General features: G+C 41.7%; 1 protein-coding gene across 4 annotated transcripts in view; it reads left to right on the forward strand.

Annotated features, from left to right (window-relative positions):
- Positions 1 to 636: 636 nt before the first annotated feature.
- TSC22D1 (TSC22 domain family member 1) overlaps positions 637 to 20,201 on the forward strand; it is a 158,650-nt gene continuing 139,085 nt past the window's right edge. For 2 of the 4 annotated variants that reach the window (XM_027873511.1, XM_027873512.1), the window contains exons 1-2: positions 637 to 674; positions 1,176 to 4,293. In XM_027873511.1, the coding sequence (XP_027729312.1) occupies positions 1,442 to 4,293 (2,852 nt within the window). In that variant the 5' untranslated portion in view covers positions 637 to 674; positions 1,176 to 1,441. Of the gene's footprint in view, positions 675 to 1,173; positions 4,294 to 16,651; positions 16,842 to 20,201 lie in introns of those variants that run through there. The other 2 variants (XM_027873513.1, XM_027873510.1) reach the window with 2 other exon arrangements.

Consider the following 20,201-nt stretch of genomic DNA (forward strand, 5'->3'; position numbering starts at 1 on the left):
AGAGCGCCTGCGCAGACGCCATCTTCCCCGGCCCCCTCCCCCGGCTGCCGCTGCCTCCTCCTCCTCCTCCTCTTCTTCTTACCGCCGGACGCTCCTCCTCCTCCTGCGCCCGGGCTCGGGAGCCCGTCCCTCCTCTTCCAATGCTGTGAGAGACAGTGGGGAAGACGGCGTAGCCTGGGTAGCCGGAGGAGAGCACTCTTAACAACCCCCCCAGCCGCCCCCTCCCTAACCCCCGGGCGCACCCGACACCCTTCCCCCCCATCCCGCTCCCCTCCCCCTCCCCAGCCGCCCCCACCTCCTGCTCCATTCAGCGGCGCCCGTCAGTCAGTCAGGCTGTCCGTCCGTGGGTAGCTCCGGCCCCGGTGAAGTCGCCGCCGCGGAGAAGAGCCCCACGCCCCCTGGCTGCTGCCCGGGAGCCGGGAGGAGGACCTGCCTGCCCGCCTCCTCCCCGAGGGCCAAGGACCGAGGACTGGGAGCCGCCGGGCTGCGATCGCAGCCCTCCGCTGGCCCGAGGGAGGAAGATGTTGGGGCTCGGAGGCTGCCAGTGATGGAGCGGTCCCTGGGCTCCCACCACCACCGCCGCCGCCGCCGCTGCTGCCACCGCCCCCGTCCACCCGGCCGCCGCTGTTCCTGCCGCCGTCGCCGCCGCCGCCCCCCGGCTGGGTGCGAGGATCGTACGTATCTCCCCCTCCCCCCTTACCGGCCTCCCCCCTCACTCCCGGCTGCAGCAGCAGCTGCCGCCGCCGCCGCCGCCGCCCCCTTTGCCCCCTCGACCCTCAGCTCTGGTACCTTCGAAGCCTCCGGGTGTCCGGCTGAGCCGCGGCGGCGGCGGTGCCTCCGGGAGCAGCCTCTAGCCTAGCGGTGGGGGAGGGGGCGGGGGGAGGGGGAGACGCCGGGCTTTTAGCTGCACCGGCCTGGCCTCCGGGCGTGCCTTTCCTGGGGCTGCCCTTTGGGGTTGGGGCGGGCGGAGGGGGGGCGAGGAAGGAGTTGGGCCGGGGGAGGGGGAGGGGGCGGCCCGTGACGGGGCTGGGGGCGCAGTGGAGGGTGGTGCAGCGGCGCAGCAGCGGGGGGGGGGCGGCGTCGGCGGCGGCGGCGGTGGTGGTGGTAGTGGTGGTTTCCAAGTTGGCCGGATAACGTGGGCATTTCTCTCTCTCCCCCCCTCCCCTCTTCTTCAGTCTGCCTGCCTCCTTCCTCTACCTCCTCCCCACCCCCTCCTCCCCTAGTGAAGCGGACTGTATAAAAGGGGGTGGAGAGGACCAGAAGGAAAAGTGAATGGCCGAGGACCGATAGTGTCACCCCTTCCCCCCATTTTTGCCTTGTTCACCCTCATTCATCCTCCGCTCGCTGAGCGCAGAAGGCCCCGGCGGCGGAGGAGGAGCGGGGACCGTGCCTCCGGCTCCTGCGCTGTGAACACAAAGATCCCTGTGCCGGTGCAGACACAATGCACCAGCCGCCCGAGGCCACGGCTGCCGCCGCCGCCGCAGACCTCGGGGCTCGGAAGATGGCGCACCCAGCCGCAGCGGTCCCTCGAAGGGGCAGCAGCAGCAGCAGCGGCAGCGGAAGCGGGGCCGCGCTCGGCGCCGCGGGCCCCGGCGTGGGCAGCCACGCCGCCTCGGCCGAGGACTACGCGCCTCCCGCGCCGCTGCCCGGGGCGGCGGCTGGTGGGCCGGCGCCGCCGCCGCCCCCGCAGAGCCTCCACCTCCTCTCGCAGGCCCCGCAGCTCCCCGCACCGCCCGGCGGGGCGCAGATGAAGAAGAAGAGCGGCTTCCAGATCACGAGCGTCACGCCGGCCCAGATCTCCGCTAGCATCAGCTCCAACAACAGCATAGCCGAGGACACGGAGAGCTACGACGACTTGGACGAGTCCCACACGGAGGACCTCTCCTCCTCCGAGATCCTGGACGTGTCCCTTTCCAGGGCCACTGACTTGGGGGAACCGGAACGGAGCTCCTCAGAGGAGACTTTGAATAACTTCCAGGAAGCTGAGACCCCTGGGGCGGTCTCTCCCAACCAGCCCCACCTTCCTCAGCATCATTTACCTCACCATCCACCCCAGAATGTCGTGATCAATGGCAGTGTTCATCCACACCATCTCCATCATCACCACCACCACCACGGGCACCACCTTCACCATGGGCACCACCATCCATCCCATGCCGGTGTCAGCGCGGCTGTTCCTGGAGGGCCACCCCCAAGCCCAGTGTCTAGAAAACTCTCCACAGCTGGAAGTTCAGACAGTGTTTTACCAGCTGCACCAACTTCTGCTGTATCATCCACTGGCACACCTGCATCTCAAATGACTAATGTCCGCAATACAAATACTCCTGGCAGTATAGGTATAAATTCGGTTGCTGGCACTAGTACAATAAATAACGTTAACGTTACTGCAATGGGTAGTGTTAATCCTAACGTGACAAACAGCATTCCTGGCAATGTTAATGTACCTTCAAGTAACATTATAAGTACTGCTGGTGTAAATGCTGTGCCTGGAGCTAGCAGCAGTGTTAATGTGAATATCCTAAGTGGCATGGGCAATGGTACTAATTCTTCTGTTAACAATGTTCCTACCCCAGCTGCAGGAATGGCTGTGGGATCTGTTTCAGCTCAGCAGCAACAACCAGCAGCTGGCACATCGAGGTTTAGAGTTGTGAAATTAGATTCTAGTTCTGAACCCTTTAAAAAGGGTAGGTGGACTTGCACAGAATTCTATGAAAAAGAAAATCCCGTAGCAGTTACAGAAGGAGTAGCAGTAAACAAAGTGGTGGAGACCGTAAAACAAAACCCAGTTGAAGTGACTTCTGAAAGGGAGAGCACTAGTGGGAGTTCAGTTAGCAGTAATGTGAGCACCTTGAGTCACTACACAGAGAGTGTGGGGAGTGGAGAGATGGGGGCCCCTGCTGTGGTCCAGCAGCAGCCAGCCCTCCCAGGTGTGGCCCCGCAGCCGGTGGACTTCAGTAGTAGTCCTGGTGCACAGAGTGTTTCAGCAGCTAGTCTACCACAGAGTATTTCTCAGTCACAGATTGCCCCGGTGCAGTTGCATTCTCAAGAGCTGACCTATACTCCACAAAAGCAGGGAGGTCAGCCTCCTCTGCAGGCCAGCATAAGTGCTGTGGCTGGCATTCAGTCGACCCCAGTTAACCTCGTTGGTGTACCACCATCTTTAGGCCAGCAGCCTCCTGTTTCCAGCTTGGCTCAACCCCAGTTGTCCTATTCTCAGACGGCTCCTCTGGTGCAGACCCCTTTGCCAGTTGTAGCACCGCAGCAGTTACAGTATGGACAGCAGCAACAAACGGTGGCTACCCAGGTGGCCCCAGGCCATGTTCAGCCAGTGAATCAAAATCCTGTCGCTGCTTCTCTACCAGAGTATGTTCAGCATCAACAAGTTCTCCAAACACCAGTGCCCCCTGTCCCACCAAGTTCTGCAGGTGTGGGAGCAGCCCCAGTGATGCCTGTTGCTCAGCCACAGAGCATTCAGCCTTTAGTGCAGTCTACCGCAGTCCAGGCACAGCCTGCAGGGGCACTGAGCCAGCCTGTTGGACATGGCCAACCAGCAATGCCTCCTGGAGCTACTAGTGGTCAAGTTGTGAGTGTTGGTCAGCAAGTGAACATCCCAGCTGTGGTGCCACAGCCGGCTGCTGTGACCCAGGTGACACCTCCGCCTTCTCAGCCTGCCGTCATTCAGGGAATTCAAGCCAGTGTGTCAAATCTTCCTCCGCAGTTGGTCATGGCACCTCAAAGTAACTTGGTAACTGTACAGTCCCAAGCTCAAGGAACAGAACCTGTGACTCAAGGAGCAGAATCTGTAGCTCAAGGAATAACAAATCAGCAGTTGCCTGCAGTGAGTCCATTACCTTCTGCCGGCAATATCCCTGCTGCAAATCAAGTTGGTTCTGCTGTCCCTCCTGCAATACCAGTTGCTCCTACAAACTTGGGTCCACCTCAGAATATAGCACAAACTTCAGCTATACAAAATGGGAATTTGGTTCAGAGCGTTAGTCAACCTCCTTTGGTAGCAGCTAACATAAATTTGCCTGTGACGCAGCAGATCCCTCTAAGTTCTACTCAGTTCCCCACACAGTCAGTAACTCAGTCCATTGGAAGCCAGAGTGAAGAAGCCAGGCATCCTGTGGAGCACGCTGTAGTTGGCGTACCTCAGCCTGTCACTGGGGAAAGCAGCGGGGGCCTGGCCTCGGTCTCTGATGGGAGTGGAGGTGCCATAGCAGCTTCAGCTTCTCTTTTCCCGTTGAAGGTGCTGCCATTGACCACACCCCTTGTTGATGGCGAGGACGAGAGGTAAGACCATGCCCTGTGTCTGCAGATACATAGAGCAGATTTTCAGCTAACTTTTTTATGTAGTTCCATTGCAGGGTTTCAGTAGCTATAAACTTAACTCACATTTTTTTATTTGAAAAATATTTTCAGGTTAATAGTGTGTTTTTTTTTCCCCCAGAATTAAGAACAAGTAATACTGAATGGTTTCAGAGTACACATAAAGTCTAAGTTTAATATTTGTGAACATTTAATTACTGTTAGCACAGTTGTTTGGGGTTATTCACCATTAGAGATTAGTAAGTTGGACATTACCAGTTTGTCTTATTAAAACAATTTATTAGCAAAACTAATGAATAGGAGCTTAATTCCTGAAAAATTCAGTCCTTTAATCTCCATTTTAGTAATGCCTTTTTTTCAAGGGATTGAAACCCTTTGGCCATCTTTTCAGGTACTGTGGGCAAAATTGTTTTCCTATATTAGGAAAACTAGACATCCACTTTAAGTTCTCACCTCCCCAGTTCTGAAGCATTTGATTTTATAGCCTGTGGGAGATAGTGTTACCAATTGCTATCACATTGAGACTGTAGGGAAAGGTTACATAATCTGAGTTAAGTTTCCTAATGCTCTAGTACTTCTATGAAGCTAATTAAATTCTTTAACATTTTGATTTTCAACTGACTTAACCAAACCTTTTTATAGTTAAAGAATGGAAACATTTTTATATTGTTATTTCTGCACATTTTATCAAAATAATTAACATTTTTAATAAGTTGATGTTTAGTATCAGATGTATTTGGTTTTTAAATTTTTGTAATATTGCTTCATGTTAATTTCCATTAAGATTTCTTCTTTTTTTTTTCCCCTTGCCCAGGAGTAGGCCATGGTGGCAGCCATTTTAGAATAAGGTATTGGGTTTGATAGAAACTCTAGAGGTATGGAAATGTGATGACAAAGAACTCCTTCGCCATACTTCTTTTCCTCCACATGCCCTCCCTCCTTACCTAGCGCGAAAAATACAGAAAGCCTAAAATATTTGTAAACTATTTTGCTCTCATGGATGGGTAATGGTGCACATACATAGCTGATAGCATGGGATCAGATTTGAGACTAGCTGAGGTGAAAAAAGTTGAAACTCTTCCTTGGTAGTTTTTGGTGTAGGTCAAAATATAAGTTGATTTTTGGAGAATTTCCATTCATGTATATAGCATGGGTTTGTAAGTTTGTGAATAAGATGGGTGTGGGGGGTGATAAATTTCAGTGTGGGTTGAAGAAACTTAGAACCTGAGTTCCATTCATGTTTGAATTTTTAAGACAATTTGTGTGATTTGAACTTAGTTCAAGCCTGTTGAGTTAGTGTATGACTATGTATTGCAGATTGAGAAGATGATAAAATCAGCAGTCTAGAGAAAACTCAGGCCAAGTGAGGGTCTCATGCCACGTTGAAGGTAGTGTTGCAGATATGGATGAGAAATCTGTAGGTAGTTGAAAATAACTCTGTGCTAATTTTTTTTAACATTAAAACCATATTTGTTATTAGTTTCAAATTATAACTCAGGATATTTTTGACATTTTGGTAATGGAAATTGCATAATTGAATTTTCTCTTTTTGCCTAGTAAAACTGCATCCTCAAAGGTGGTTTCCATTATTCTGGTAGTGGAGGCAATCCCATTATAATTATTATTAGTCCTTTTAATTTACCCGTAATTTTTACCATAATCTAAAACTCCTATTTAGTTCTCTACCTAAAGAAGCTGTTAGTCTTAACGTGTACTCTAAATTCTCAGAGGTATTAACAGTTTAATAGTCAAACTTATTTGAGGTAAGTCCTCAAACTACTTTAAGTAGATATATTTTATGAAAGCCTAAAAGTAATTAAATTAAGATAAGTGAATGGTACTTGCACATGAAAACCACACACTCTTAACCTGCATGTGAACCTATCCTGATAGTTAATAACCTTTTATGGTTTCAAGTATTTTAGATGGATTTTTGTCCCCTTTTTCCTCCCAGCAGTAGAGGACATCCTTCCAGTTTTCTGGACCAGACAAATGAAAGACAAAGCCATTTTTACTTATTACCAAAACGTATCACGCCTATTGAGGCTATGCACATGTAGTGTTGGGACCACAAAAAAAATTTTATGTGGGGGTCATTTTTTCTGATTGTAGCAAAGAAACAAGGGAGTAGAAATGGAGGCACAATGTGATCTTAAGGCAGATTTAATCTGGAAAGGTCTGGTTGCTATAGAAAGGAAATACTGGGGAAAAAAGAGCAAATGTTTCTTTTGATGGAAGAAGAGATTGTGTTCTTAGGTTATTTCAGTTGGCTAGGATCTTTGCAGATCAAGTCCCTGTTTTTTTAATTTATTGCTATCTCCATGACACTCTCTTTGAACCTCGAATTGTCTCTACTACAATTCCTGATTCCCATCCCTCCCTTTGTTCCAACCCCTGCCTCCCCCCCAAAAAAACCCAACTAAAATGTTTCATTTCCAAATACCTCCTTGTAAATGGGCCAGAAGGGAGGAGGACTAGATGTAGACAAGGTTGACGTTGAATCTTGTGTGCAGTAATTTGCTACAACTTGTTCTGTCATTTCTGTATGGTTGGGATGTATGTTGACTAAACTTGCCCTTGGAAGGGAACTTGTACGACTAGAGGAATGATCTTCTGGCTTTAAAAAATTTTTTCTTTGCGTGTTTCTTTCTGTACTTGCTCCTGTTATTCTGCTTTGATCAGTAGTAGTAAGTGGGACCTGATTTCCTTGCTATGATGGAAAAAGGATATAGGGGTATGTTATATTGATAAAGGTATAAGATGAGGAAAACCTCACAGCATATAAACGTAGTGGTAACTCAAATGAAGACTAGTTATTTCAGAATGTGGTTGTATAAAAGACAAGTGATTTGAGAGCCTCAGATGGAAAAAATAGGTTTTGACATTAGGAAAATATGTTTAATTGGTCACTGGAAGAGACCATAGAGGCAGATGGTTTTAGGTATTGTCTTTTTGGAAATTATATGCAATTGTGTGTGTGTGTTTATGTTTGTGCATGTGCCTGTGTGTGTGTGTGTATGTATGTGTATATACACACATGTGTGCATGGGGGTGAGGGAGTTCAAAAAATCAGCCCTAAGAGAAGATCTGAAAAAATCATCCAGTTTAGCTCCTGCTCCTGAGCCATTCTTATTGCAGTAGAGTGTTGAGTAGAATTAAGTAGAGGCTAAATCTATATGACTTTTGTGCTTTTATAATCTGTAGTTGATAACATTGCTTTTTTTTTTTTTGTGGCTAAAATTTTGAATGGGAATAACACTGTAGGTGATGTTTTGGGATTTTTCTATGGTGGTGTACCTTAAATGAGGCTTGAATTTTGATGATAAATACTATGTATGATCAACCAGTTATCTGCAAATTGTGTTCCTTTCTGCCAGTGGTTGAATTGAGACCAGACAGTTGTAGATGGAGGTGAAGGACTGCTGGTGGTGTGAGGAAATTCTTGGCATTAAAAGTGGTAGAGTCAGGGAATCAAATGGCCAGTAGTCAACCTTGATAGTTTCTACTCTCCAGAGTTGGTGAGAAGTACTTTTCATCATCACAGAATAGTTAAATGGATGTTAACTGCTTTCTGTTACATTTTTATGTGCTGTGTGCATGGTCAGTTCTTCTTGTTTTTTTCCTTCCTGATTTAAAAAATTTGATTACCACCTCATTTTAAACAAATATGGCAAAAACATTCATGATTGATTTAAATCCCTGTGTAATATGCAATGTAAAAATGGGCTTCGGGATTATTTGTTGGAACATTTTATCATTTGTTTTATATTCTGCATTGTAGTATAGTTGTGTTCCTCTCATCTCCCAGTTTGCAAACTCTCAGAAGCCAGGGATTGTCTTTAATTTGTGCTCATGTCCGTCTGATGCCTATTATGTAGTAGATGCTCAATAAATAAGTGTCAAATGAATGAAAGGATTGAGGAATCCATGTACTAATTCCTCTTTTTTCCGATTACCAGATACTTTATTAAATTGTCTAATAGCAATCTATTTCTGACTTCCTTATGGTGATGGGCATATGGGTGCCTAATAAATGCTTTTTCATTCATCCATTTTTTTGTTGGTTTTGGTGTATGATAAGGTATTGTTTAATCTTAGGCAAATAATTTAACTTTTCATCTGTAAAATGGGAATATTATCACTACTTGCCTCATGGTCATAGCAAAGAAAGAATTTTCCTATAAATGTGAATTGTTTTATGTAGGGTACTATGGTCAAGCACAACTGTCCTATTACATATGACATCCAAGTATGTTAGTACATAATTGCAGTTTTGTATTGCGTGTGTGAGAAACATTGTAAATATGCACAAAGAAATTGTGTATTAAAATGAAGTAAACCATATCCAGGATTTTCCTTTAGTAAAATGGAATAGGAACCCTCCTTTTATGTTTCCAGAGTCAGTCATACTAAAAGTCACGTAGCTATACCTGAAAGCTGAAGCTCTACTTTCCCTTTTGTTCTCTACCCCCACCCTCCACCAAGACTTAAATCTTTTTGTAATCAGAAGTGCCTTCTTTTTCTTGCTGCTGTGTTATCCTTGCCTTCTCATAATTTTACTTTCCATATTCTAGTTAATTATGGAGTAATGAAGTCTGGTTGCTAGTAGCTTTTGTTTAAATGTTTTGTATGGCATTAGAATTAGCCATTTCCTGTTTTGTGTTTTTTTTTTTTTGTCGGATAATCTTCCTTAAACAGTGAACTTTGAGAAGAAAATTATATATATCATGAGAGATTTTTTCTTAGAGCGTTCAACTGGTAATAAGTTAGAAGTAGAACTTAAAATATTAGACTTTAAACGTATTGTGCCTGTCCGTGTTCTTTATGCCTATGAACATGTTAATAGTATTTATAATGCATTTTGCAATTACCTTTATTTTCAGTAATAACTTGTTAAATTTGTCATTTTAACTTTTCTAATGCAAATTTTTATTCTGGAGGCCACTAAGGGGACTCTGAAATATATGCCTATGATGGATTTTGAGAGCATAACAGTAACTTTTGAGACAAATATCAGAATTTCAGCATCTAAATGAGTGTTTCCTTCCAGACAATGCTTATTTCAGAGGTGCTGATACTGCTTAATGCTTTTTTTGAAGCTTATTTTTTGGAATTGTTTTTATAGTCTGTGGCACATTCTTTTGATTATCCTCCAATAGTGGCTAATTTGCATTCTTTGAGAGTGTATTTAATTTTTAGAAAAAGTTAAATGTCATTTAGAGTAGAATGAATAAGGTGGGTGAGGAGGTAAGGGACAGAGTGCATTACTTAGTCAGGAACACCTGGTTTCAAATTTTCAGATGCTCATTGGTTGTGTGACCTTGGGCAGATCACTTAAACTCTGAGTCTCCATTGCCTTCTCTGTCAAATTGAGGGGATTGGACCCCCTGACTTTCTAGGGTCCTTTCTAGCTCTAAATCTGTGAGTCTATGATCAAGTTAGGTTTTAAAAAGAGATACAAATGAATTGTTCACAGAATCTCAGACCTGGAAGGGAGGATAAAGGGCTGCCCAGTTCTTACCCAGCACCTGGGTAAGAATTCCCAGAACCACATCCCAAATGAGTGGCCATCCACCCTCCATTTGAAGCCTTCAGCGAAGCCTTCATCTGACTTGTTTTTTCTTTTGTTTAATGTGTTGTATAGATTTAAGTTAAAAATTTTTTTAGTGTAAACATTCACATTTCAGTATAAAAAGAACAAAAAGGATTATATATGAAATCATGAACTCTTGTTACATAGTTTTTGAAATGTGTATTAAATTTAATGTGGTAGTTACAATACTGCCATGTTTGTTTGTGTCCCCTTAACCATTTTTCTAATGTATATTTTTTTAAAAAATCATTTGTTGATGCTTTTGTTTTTGTAATCTTGGTCACTACCTAGAAAACTCTCCTCCATTTCCCCATAGAAATCCTCTCGTAACAAATAGATATAGTGAAGTGAAACAAAGCAGCCCATTGGCCATAATCTGAAAATGGATGCCTCATTCTGCCAAAAGGAGATAGCAGGTATGCATCATCATAAGTCTTTTGAAGTCATGATTGGTCCCTGCATTGGTCAGGAGTTCTGGAGTCTTTCAGTTTTTTTTCCCTCTAAATTATTGCGGTCACTGTATAAATTGTTCTCCTGGCCATATTCCTTTCCTTGTGTGATTCCTCAATAGGTAGCACCATTGAAGTAAATGTAGGAATTTCCATCGGGACTGTTTTGATAGAATTATATGAAGTTAGGGTTGAAAGGGAACTTGGGGATCATAGTACGCAGTACAGCTCCATTTTACTTATGAGGCAAATGGGAGTGGAGAAGTTAAATGACTTTTGAGATTATTTTATACTCTTGATAGTCTGGAAAAGAGTAAAGCTGAACGAAAACTAAAAATTTGACACCACCGAATTTTGTCTTGGAATGAACTGCCAGTATCAGATGTTTTAGACCAGACTTAGGTACTTTTGGAATGTGAGTTTGCTAGTCTTGCAGCATGGTCTGATACACAGAATGCTGGATTTGGAGTGGGAGGACCTGACCTCAAAACAGAAACCAAGGGATTCATTCAGATATGGAAAAACCTACAGATCTTCTTTTCATCTTTACCTCTTGTCCCTGATTCTGTGACTTAACTTCTCTTGGCTTAAGATTCCTAAGGTACCAGAATGAGGAGATGGGGCTTGATGGACTCACAGGACCTCTGCAGTTTTAAATTTGTGGCCGTTTAACTTTCCTGTACTGTACTGTACTGTGATGCCTTTGCATCTCTGGCACTGTGTGTCATGCGTGCGCTTCTTCAGCTATATCGGGGATTGGCCTTAAGCCATAACGAAAAGGATGTTGATGATAATCGGCATGGAAAAAGACTGAACTGAATATTGGGCTGAATCCGGGATAGAATTTTAATGAGATTAATGTAAAATTTTATGGTTGAGTTAAACAATACAACTTCACAAATCAAGATGAAAAAGGTAGGACTCCCAGTAAATCTGAAGAAAAAAAAAATAGAAGTTTTGGTGGAGTGCAAACTCAGAATCAGTCAGCAGTGTTGTGCTGCAGCCAAAAAAAGCTCATTCTGTCTTTTGCAGCATTTTAAGAGGAAGATTGTCTAGGTCAGCAGTTCTTAAACATTTTGGTCTCAGGACCCCTTTATGTTCTTAAAGAGAACAGTTACACAGATAGCTTTTGTTTATGTGGGTTATATCTAAGAAGATTTACTATATTAGAAATAAATATCTGATAAATTTTAAAAATATTAATTCATTTAAAAATAACAACAAACTCTACATGTTAAATAACATTTTTTACGAAAAATAACAATTTTCCGAAACAAAAAAAATTTACTGAGTGGCATTATTTTAAATATTTCTGCAAAAATTTTTAGCGTTTGACCTGATGGAAGATAGGTGGATGCTTTTATCTGCTTCTACATTCAATCTGTTGAAGTATGTGGGGAAAAAAAAAAATTGGTCTTACACAGATATATAGTTGGAAAAGGGAGTATTTTCAATATATTCTTACTATTATTGTGAAAATTGTTTTGACCTACGTAGGTCGCCCTGAAAAAGGGTCTTGGAGGCTCCTGGGGTAAACGGACCATACTTTGACAACTGCTGATCTAAGTCTAGGGTTGCTGAGAAGCCCTGCTCTGTGTTCATTTCTATGTACCACATTTCAGGAAGAACATTAACAAACTGGAGAGGGTCAAGATGAGGGCAGTCTGAAAACTGAAGGGCATTGATTACGTTTGAAGCTTGGTTGAAAGACCTTCTAGCCAAGTAGACTGAAGGAGAGAAGACTGCCGGTCCTTGGGGGCAGTGGGTAGAGGAGGGAACTATAGTGTTTGAAGGACTGACACACGGAAGAGAGATTAGCTTGTTCCACTTGCCTCTAGAGTGTAAAGTTAAGGTAAATCCATGAAACTTTCAGAGAATGAATTTAGGCCTGATAGAGGGAAACATCTTCTAATGATTAGAGCTAAATTAGAATGGGCTGCCTTGGCAGATAGTGAGTTTCCTCTCCCTGAAGGTTTTCAAGCAAAATTTGGATGCCTGCTTTTGGATATGTTGCAAAAATTATTCTTTTTCAGTTATGGATTGGGCGAGATGGCATGAGAGGTCTTTTTGACTCACTGAGATTCTGTGAGCCGTGTTTGTGGTTGCTCTCAGACATGTGTACCTATCTTAAACTATGTAGTTTTAGTGGTATCATGCAATTGAATGCTTTTTTGGGCAATCAGCAATTATTGATTGTTGATAAGTTTTTTTGGATCTCAGCTCCACCATCTGTTAGTTATTTGTCCTAACTTCTTGTCATTTGCTAATTTAGTGATCCTTTACTTTGAGTCATTGATAAAAATGTCAAGCAAGCAAGGGAAGAGCCCTCTAGTGTTCTAGAGAAGGTCCTGGAGAACTTCCCCTTAGGTTGATATCCACCCTTTAGTTAATAGTTTTAGAGCCTTGTTGGTCAAGTAGTTCTAAACTAACTGAAATGTATATCACTTTTTTGTCAAATTTCTTGGTGAATCTAAGGCATTCTCATGTTTTAGTCTAGTAACTCTGTCAACAAGGTAAATGAACTTAGTTTGATTTGACTTTTACTTATCCATGCTGGCTCATAATGTACTGGATAGTCTACTGAGGTTTCCTTCTGACTCTGAAATGAACACCTCTGCTCTTTTTAAGCGTTTTAAATTTACTAGGAACTCATTAATCTTTCATTCTCTTACACACACACACACACACACACACACACACTCTCTCTCTCTCTCTCTCTCTCTCTCTCTCTCTCTCTCACTTTTTTTGGGGGGAGGGAGATCCCAAATTGGTCAATTTAACCTCCTTTATATGCCCTGTAATGTGACTTACTGACTTGTTCAAAGACAAGATCATACTGATGAGGACCATTGTACTTATACTGGCTATCGTCAGTTTATCTGCATGAAGAGAAACTCCAGGGGTTTATTGATCCCTTTGACTTCATGATATTTTGTTTTCAACTTAATTAAACAGAAACTTGTTAAATATCTAATACTGCTTTGTGTTATGCAGTGGTGATTCCAGGACAGAAATAAAAGTCCTTTCCTTCAGAGTGTTTACATTTTGCTGAGAGGATACATGTGCACAGATAAGTAAATATAAAGTAATGTGAGTAAGAAAGGCTCCCAGCAAAACATGGCACCTGAATTGAACCTGGAGTCAAATCATAGCTTCTGTTCAGTAGAGGTTAGGAGGGAATCCATTTTGGGGTAGGGAGGAACTAATTGTGCAAAGCCATTGAGGTGGGAAATGTTGGGTTTGGAAAATAGGTAATATTCCAGTTTTGGCCTGGAAGTTAAGATAGTGATGCTATTTTTCTTTGTCTCCTAAGATGGTCTTAGGGCCTGTGAACTTTAAAAAAAAAGTTTTTTTTAATGGCTGGATTTCAATATGATTAGTGGGGTTTTCTTTTAATTTTATGTATTTAAAGACATTGTTCTGAAAAGGGGTCCATAGGCTCTACCAAATTGCCAAAAGGTCCAGACTCTAGAAAAATTAAGAACCCTTGTCTTAGAGCTAGGAAAAGCAACTGAAGACCAATGTATTTATAGTGAAAATCCACAAAGCATTTTCCTTACAACAGCAGTGTGAAGTATTAGTGGAAGTATTATATGCTATGTTAAAAAAATGCCAATTTTACAGATTAAGAAACTGAGGACCAGAGGGAGACTATGATTTGTTCAAGGTCACAGTTGTGACAAGCTGAGACTGGAATCCTGGTTCCTGGGTCAAAGTCTGTTATTCTTTTTACTTATTACCCTCTGTTAACACTCCAGGACAGAGAGGAGATACAGGAGGGTAGCATTTAACAATAAGAAATGTAGCAAGAAAAGTTGTGACTTAATAGTTGACTCTTAGGACAGGCGGCATGGTATAGCATTGAAGAGCTGGGCTCGCGTCTCCTCTCAGACATACCACCTGTAATACTGGTGAAGTCACTTCACCTCTTAGTGCTGTGATGGAGGGAGGTGCTGGCTGAACTACTAGAGAACATGTCCTTGTCCCAGAGTTTGCTATGCCAGTTAAATTACAGGGCCAAGTATCGTTATCTTCTGTAGTACTTAAGGTTTTACAAACAACTTTACAAACGTCCTCTTAGTTCTTCATGACCTTCTTGTGCAGGGGATATCACAGGTCATATTTTCCCCATTTTATAGTTGAGGAACCTGAAGTACAGCGAAAGAGTCTGTGACCTCCCCATGGTTATACAGCTAGTAAGTGTTGGACAGGTTTCCCAACCTCTGATTGCAAATCTAATGCTCTTTCCACTATGCTTAACAGAAAAACTTGCCAATAGGAATTTCATGTAAAATCATTATGTTTAAATGATTCTGTGTTCTTTTAATGTCAAGTCTATTGGTTTATAGCTTGACACCCCGAAGAAAGATAATATTCCGTGGTTAATGTAGCCAGCATAATTTCGCTGCATAATTTTCTACCCCTATGGTAAGCTGTAGCATCTATGCAAAAGGGGAGAAGATATAAATATATAAAATATGATTTGACAATATTTTAATTCATGTACCTTTTTAGTACTAAATCCATTACAAAAAGTTATTTTCATCTATATAAAGCTTTTGAAAAAAAATCTCAGATGTTATTACTTATGAGACCCTAAATGAGTCTAATTTCATGAAGTGGTTTATTTTTATGTTTTTGTTTACAAAAAGAACATTGTAAATTCACCCAGATCAGAAGAGGTTGAGGATTTACATTTAAATAGGAGAATTTTGGTTAAAGAGGAGCCTGCTCCAGAAAAGGCATTTTTATACTTAGAAATGTCTCTTTCCCTTGTCTTCTTTCCAGAAACTCCAACAGGGAACAAAGAATATTGATATTCTGACAAGAGTTGTATATTTAAATCCTTGTCCCACGTAGCAATTTCTTATAAGAGCAGATGCTGTAGTTAGAAATGCACTCACCTTTATTCATCAGAGCCTTTTGAAGGGCATTCAGATGTAGCCCCTTAAAGTGATGGAGGCTCTGCTTTGTGTTAAAGGTGATTTGTGAAATGTGGGGAGAGTGTGCAGGACAATTAGAAGCTTGTAGCTATGAGCTCATATTTGTGCTGTCAAAGCAACCAATCCTAAAGAAAATACTTAGTGCGTGTATCATGAGGTGGGAATAGATGATTACTTGTAAATAACATGGATTCCAAACACAGATATTGGTGCTTTTAAATTTGTTGTTTCTAAAGGTACTTACATCTTGTGATAACATCGTATACGTTTTAACTGTAGAACTTTTTAGCTTTGAGTCTGCAGATTTTTTTTGTTTCTTTTCAAAATAAAGCATCTTTTTGCTTCCTCTCACAAACATCTTGAGAAAGTTGATCTGAGATGGTTTATGACCTGGAGTTAGAGACTCTGGGTTCAAACCCCAGCTCTGCTCTTTGCCTGTGTGACGTTAGGTGAGATCAGCTCACTTGGGCTCATCTGTAAAATGGGAGACTTGGGTTTGTTGGCTTTTGAGATCCCTTCTGGCTGTAGGTTTGTGACCCTGTGATAATTTAAAGGGAGATGATGATGATGATGATCATTGTCGTTATTATTATTCTTATTGCTTTTGTTAACTGACAGCTGCCATACCAATTTTTAGGGAGAGAAAGCTAAGATAACAGGTCTTGAGCAATTAAGTGAAGTTTCTCTTCAAATAAGAGATTGAAAAATATAGCTTGCTATTTAAGTATACATATAAAGAGTGATATCCAGTATGCGGAAGTAAGAGCAGAGAAATATGACTATTCTATCTTTATTATTCTAATAATAGTATAATAGATTTAGAGTTGGGAAGGATCTGGGAAGTTGAGTCCAGCCACCTGGAGGAAACTTAAGGCCCAGTGAGTTAAATTGCCCAGGGACATGTGGATGACTAGCTTCTGAGATCTTCCAGACAAGATTTTTCTTCTGTCCACTATATCTTAATGTCTCAGACACTTAAGACTTACATGTACATGAGGTAAATAAGCGTTTTTTGTTTAAAAAAAAATACAGAGTAAGTTTACATTTGTGATAGCAAATGTTCATTTGAAAATTGAACAATTAAACCAAATAGACAGGTATTTAGAATATCAAGACATTTTAGCACCAAATAGATAAAACTTGGTGCTCAGGAATTTACTTAAATTTTTCAGTTTTCATCTGGATATGTGGGTATCATGTAGACATGTAGCTGATTAGTGGCAAAATCAAGAAACTGGGTAAGGAGGACCTTGTAAGCAGAGATGTTCCTGAAAAGTGTATAAAGCTAAAATTTGCATACTGAATTATTTCCCCGTTGATTTCCATTATGATTTCAGAGGTGAGTTCCGACAATGTCCACTAAAGGACTAGGCTTTTAATGGACTCATGGCAGGTGGAAGAGACCCTGAGTTCCTGAAGGCTATGCCAGCAGAGTGCAAGCCCTGTCAGGTCTGGAAAAGCTTCTAGTACGACGGGACTGTCCTCTGAGGACCCACCTGGCTAAGCTTGGAGATACTCATCACCAAAACATGGGGCAGCAGGTGAGAAGTCTTTGGCCTCAGCAACTCATGAAATCATCTACTCAGGTGTAGAGGAGTTGTGATCTGAATCAGTGGAGGGACTTGCCCGCCCCATTGATGAAACCACAGATCTGTTGAAATATTCCCACAAAGAAGAAAGTTTTTAGAAAAGAAGTTGTTAGAAAAGTCACATTTAAGCATCCCAGATGTTGTTTCAAGGAAGACTTTTGCCTTTATCCATGGATAGCCTCTGTTCTTTTAGTTTTTCTTACAACAGCAGATCTAAGATTAGTTAAGTGTCCAGTCGATCCATATGATCCATGGACATTTAGTTAAAAGTAAACATTTACTAAAATATAATACAAACTTTCTATTTTATTGAGAATTCTTTTTGTCATTGTGGGACTTGAATGTTGAAGCAGCTACTGGCCAATCATTGATGTCGTTATTCACCAGACTTCACTGATCTGAAATGCCCCTTGGAATTGCTAGCCACTTAATTCAGACTTTTCTGATTCTTTAATACCACAACAGTGATAATTAAAGAAACGAGTAGGTGACTTCTCCTTTAACAAACCTCTAGGTTTTCATGCGTTAGGGAAACATTTGGTGGTGTTTAATGTCTTTGAAGTTTAACTCAACAGGTATATTGTTTTGGTAGGAGTAAAATCAATGCTTTGGCTTGCAAAATCAGTTTACGGGGCAAATCAGTTTACAACCCATACAAAACAAAGGCAGCGTTTTTCACAAAAGTAAAATCTGCTTAAATTAAATTTGAAGGGCAGGCAAGAAGTTTCAAAGGGCAATATATAGCTTGACTCAGTAGTGTAGTAATCAATCAAAATAAGCATTTACTAAAACTGTGTGTCAGCAACTGGTGATACAGAGACAGAAGTTAAAGAGTCCCTTTCTTCTAGGAGTTTAAATTCTATTGAAGGAGGAAATATGTTCATATGTAAGGGTATACAAAATCTAGCAAAAGAAGGGAGAAACGGAACAAGCATTTATTAAGCTGTCACCATATGCCAGGTATTCTGCTAAGGGCTTTACAAATACCTCTTTTGATCTTCACAGCAACTCTGATTTAAGTGGTGGTGTTATCCCCATTTTACAGATGACAAAACGGAGGCAAACAGAAGTTAAATGATTTGCCCAGGGTCACACAACTAGTAAGTGTTTAAGACTGTATTTGAACTCGGGTCTTTCTGACTCCAGGTCAAGCACTCTTGTAAAAAGTTATGTTTTTGCCTGTTTTGCCTTGGTCATAATAAGATGTTTGAATATAGTGTGAGTCATGTCTGGGTTTGTTTTTGTTTTTCTTTTTAGCACCAGCTGGCAGAATCATCTCCCCAATAGACTGTCTAGCAACTAGCAGCATGGAAGATTTGCTTTCTCCTTCTCCCTTGGCATAATGGCCCCATTTACTGTTCCTTAGGGAAGAATGATTCTACGTCAGCAGAAAGGACCCAATGCCATGTTATATGAATAATATAAATATAAGTACATAGTTTTATGTACTTAGTTTTAAAAATATAAACATGCTTAGCGTCTAAACAAATGTAGTAACAAAGTGTGGATAATACGTTTATTTTCTCCTTTCCCCTTGTCCTTCACTAGTGTTAAGTCTGTAGTTTGCTGAGCCCATAGGAACAATGCTGTAAATGTACCCTACAGTTCTTGTCACCGATAGAGGTATGTGTAGGTTGCTTCCTATATAGGCCTATGTAACTGATTTCCTTGTCAACTGTAGATCTTCCTGCCAAGTTTCTCTCATTCTTTCTCATTCATTCTCTCATTGTCCCTCTCATTCTGTCTCTCTCATTTTCTCTCTGTCTCTCTCTTGCTTCCTAGGAAATTTTAGGAATATGTGCTGTAGATGGCAGTAGAATTGTACACATTCCAATAGAGGGGCATATGTCCTGTACTCAAGGACATTTGATGCCCTTGGAAGGTATGTTTAACATTTTTTCAAAAAAAAAAAAATAGGAACTTGTCTTTTTGTTAGTATTATATAAATGAGGCTTTTAGCTTGGTCATAGTGGGGCTCATACTCCAGTATGAGCATTGCTGAGAGCATAGCTCTAGACTTCAAATGTCTCTATTGAAGTCCGTGTCAATTAAAAAAAGTCACCTCTGATTCAGTAGATATGTAACTGATACTATAAACATTCACTAGTATTTGAATGGCTGTGAAACAGTCAAATGTTTTTTTGGGAAGGATATCTATTTTTAAACTATAAGATCTTATGTTACTAGGAATATAATAGATAAATTCACGTTTTGGCTTGTAAAGCCTTGTGTACAGAAGAGGTTTTGTAGTATCTCAAAAGTATTAACTTTGGACTTCCATGTCTTTCCTGTGTAGAATATGATAGCTAAGTTCCTTTTATATTAAAGGAATAGTTTACTCATGGTGTCAGTAACCTTGTAAAAACTAGCAGTCATTTTCATATCCAGGTATCAGTAGCCTATAAAAATCCACACTGATTTAATCTCTGTTGTTTGATATACTTGGCCCAGAGAGGGTGTCCTAAAAGTCTTTGTGCAGTCTTAAGCTCACGGAGAGGAAACATCAGGCCTTTTAAGTTGCTTTGCACATTTTTTTTTTTAAAGGCAATCAGGGTTAAGTGACTTGCCTAGGGTCACTTAGCTAGTAAGAGTCAAGTGTCTGAGGCTGGATTTGAACTTGGGTCCTCCTGACTCCAGGACTGGTGCTCTATCTGTGCCATCAAGCTGCCCCTGCATGTTATTATGTATGTTTTCTTTTGTGTGCAGCATTACTGGGTGACAAGAGAGCTTGTGCTTTTGAATTGATAGGCGGTGTCATGTAGTGGAGTGAGTGCTGACTCGGAGGCTGGAGAGGCCCGAGTTCAAATCCCACCTCCTTTACTTAATTAGCTGCATGACTACAGGTAAGTTGCTTAACTTCTTCATGTATGCAATATATTACTGCCTGTAGTCATCTACCTCAGAGGCTTGGTGTGATCATATGAGATCAGGCTTGCAAAATGCTTAGCAGATATTAAAGTACTATACTTAAATATCAGCTATTACCATTATTTGTGCTATTCATTTAGTAGAGGTGATCTATCAGTAAAGATATTTTGGACAGGTGCTTCAGATAGCATAGTCCACTGGGCACAGAATTGAATAGATGGAGGAAAATGGGCTGAATTGCATTTGGGAAATTTCCCTATGGTTTTCATGATCCCAAGCTGTTCCCTGTAACAAAAGTCCATCTTTTTTTAGCACCAGTATTCTTTTACTTCACATGGCCATGAAACATGAAACATGTAATATTTCGTTTCCAAAGAATTAAAACTTGCAGGTCACCCAAAGGGAAATAGAGATGGTTGGTATGACTTGC

The sequence above is a fragment of the Vombatus ursinus genome, unplaced genomic scaffold (assembly GCF_900497805.2).
Source record: "Vombatus ursinus unplaced genomic scaffold, bare-nosed wombat genome assembly UNPS02014802.1, whole genome shotgun sequence".
Lineage (NCBI taxonomy): Eukaryota > Metazoa > Chordata > Mammalia > Diprotodontia > Vombatidae > Vombatus > Vombatus ursinus.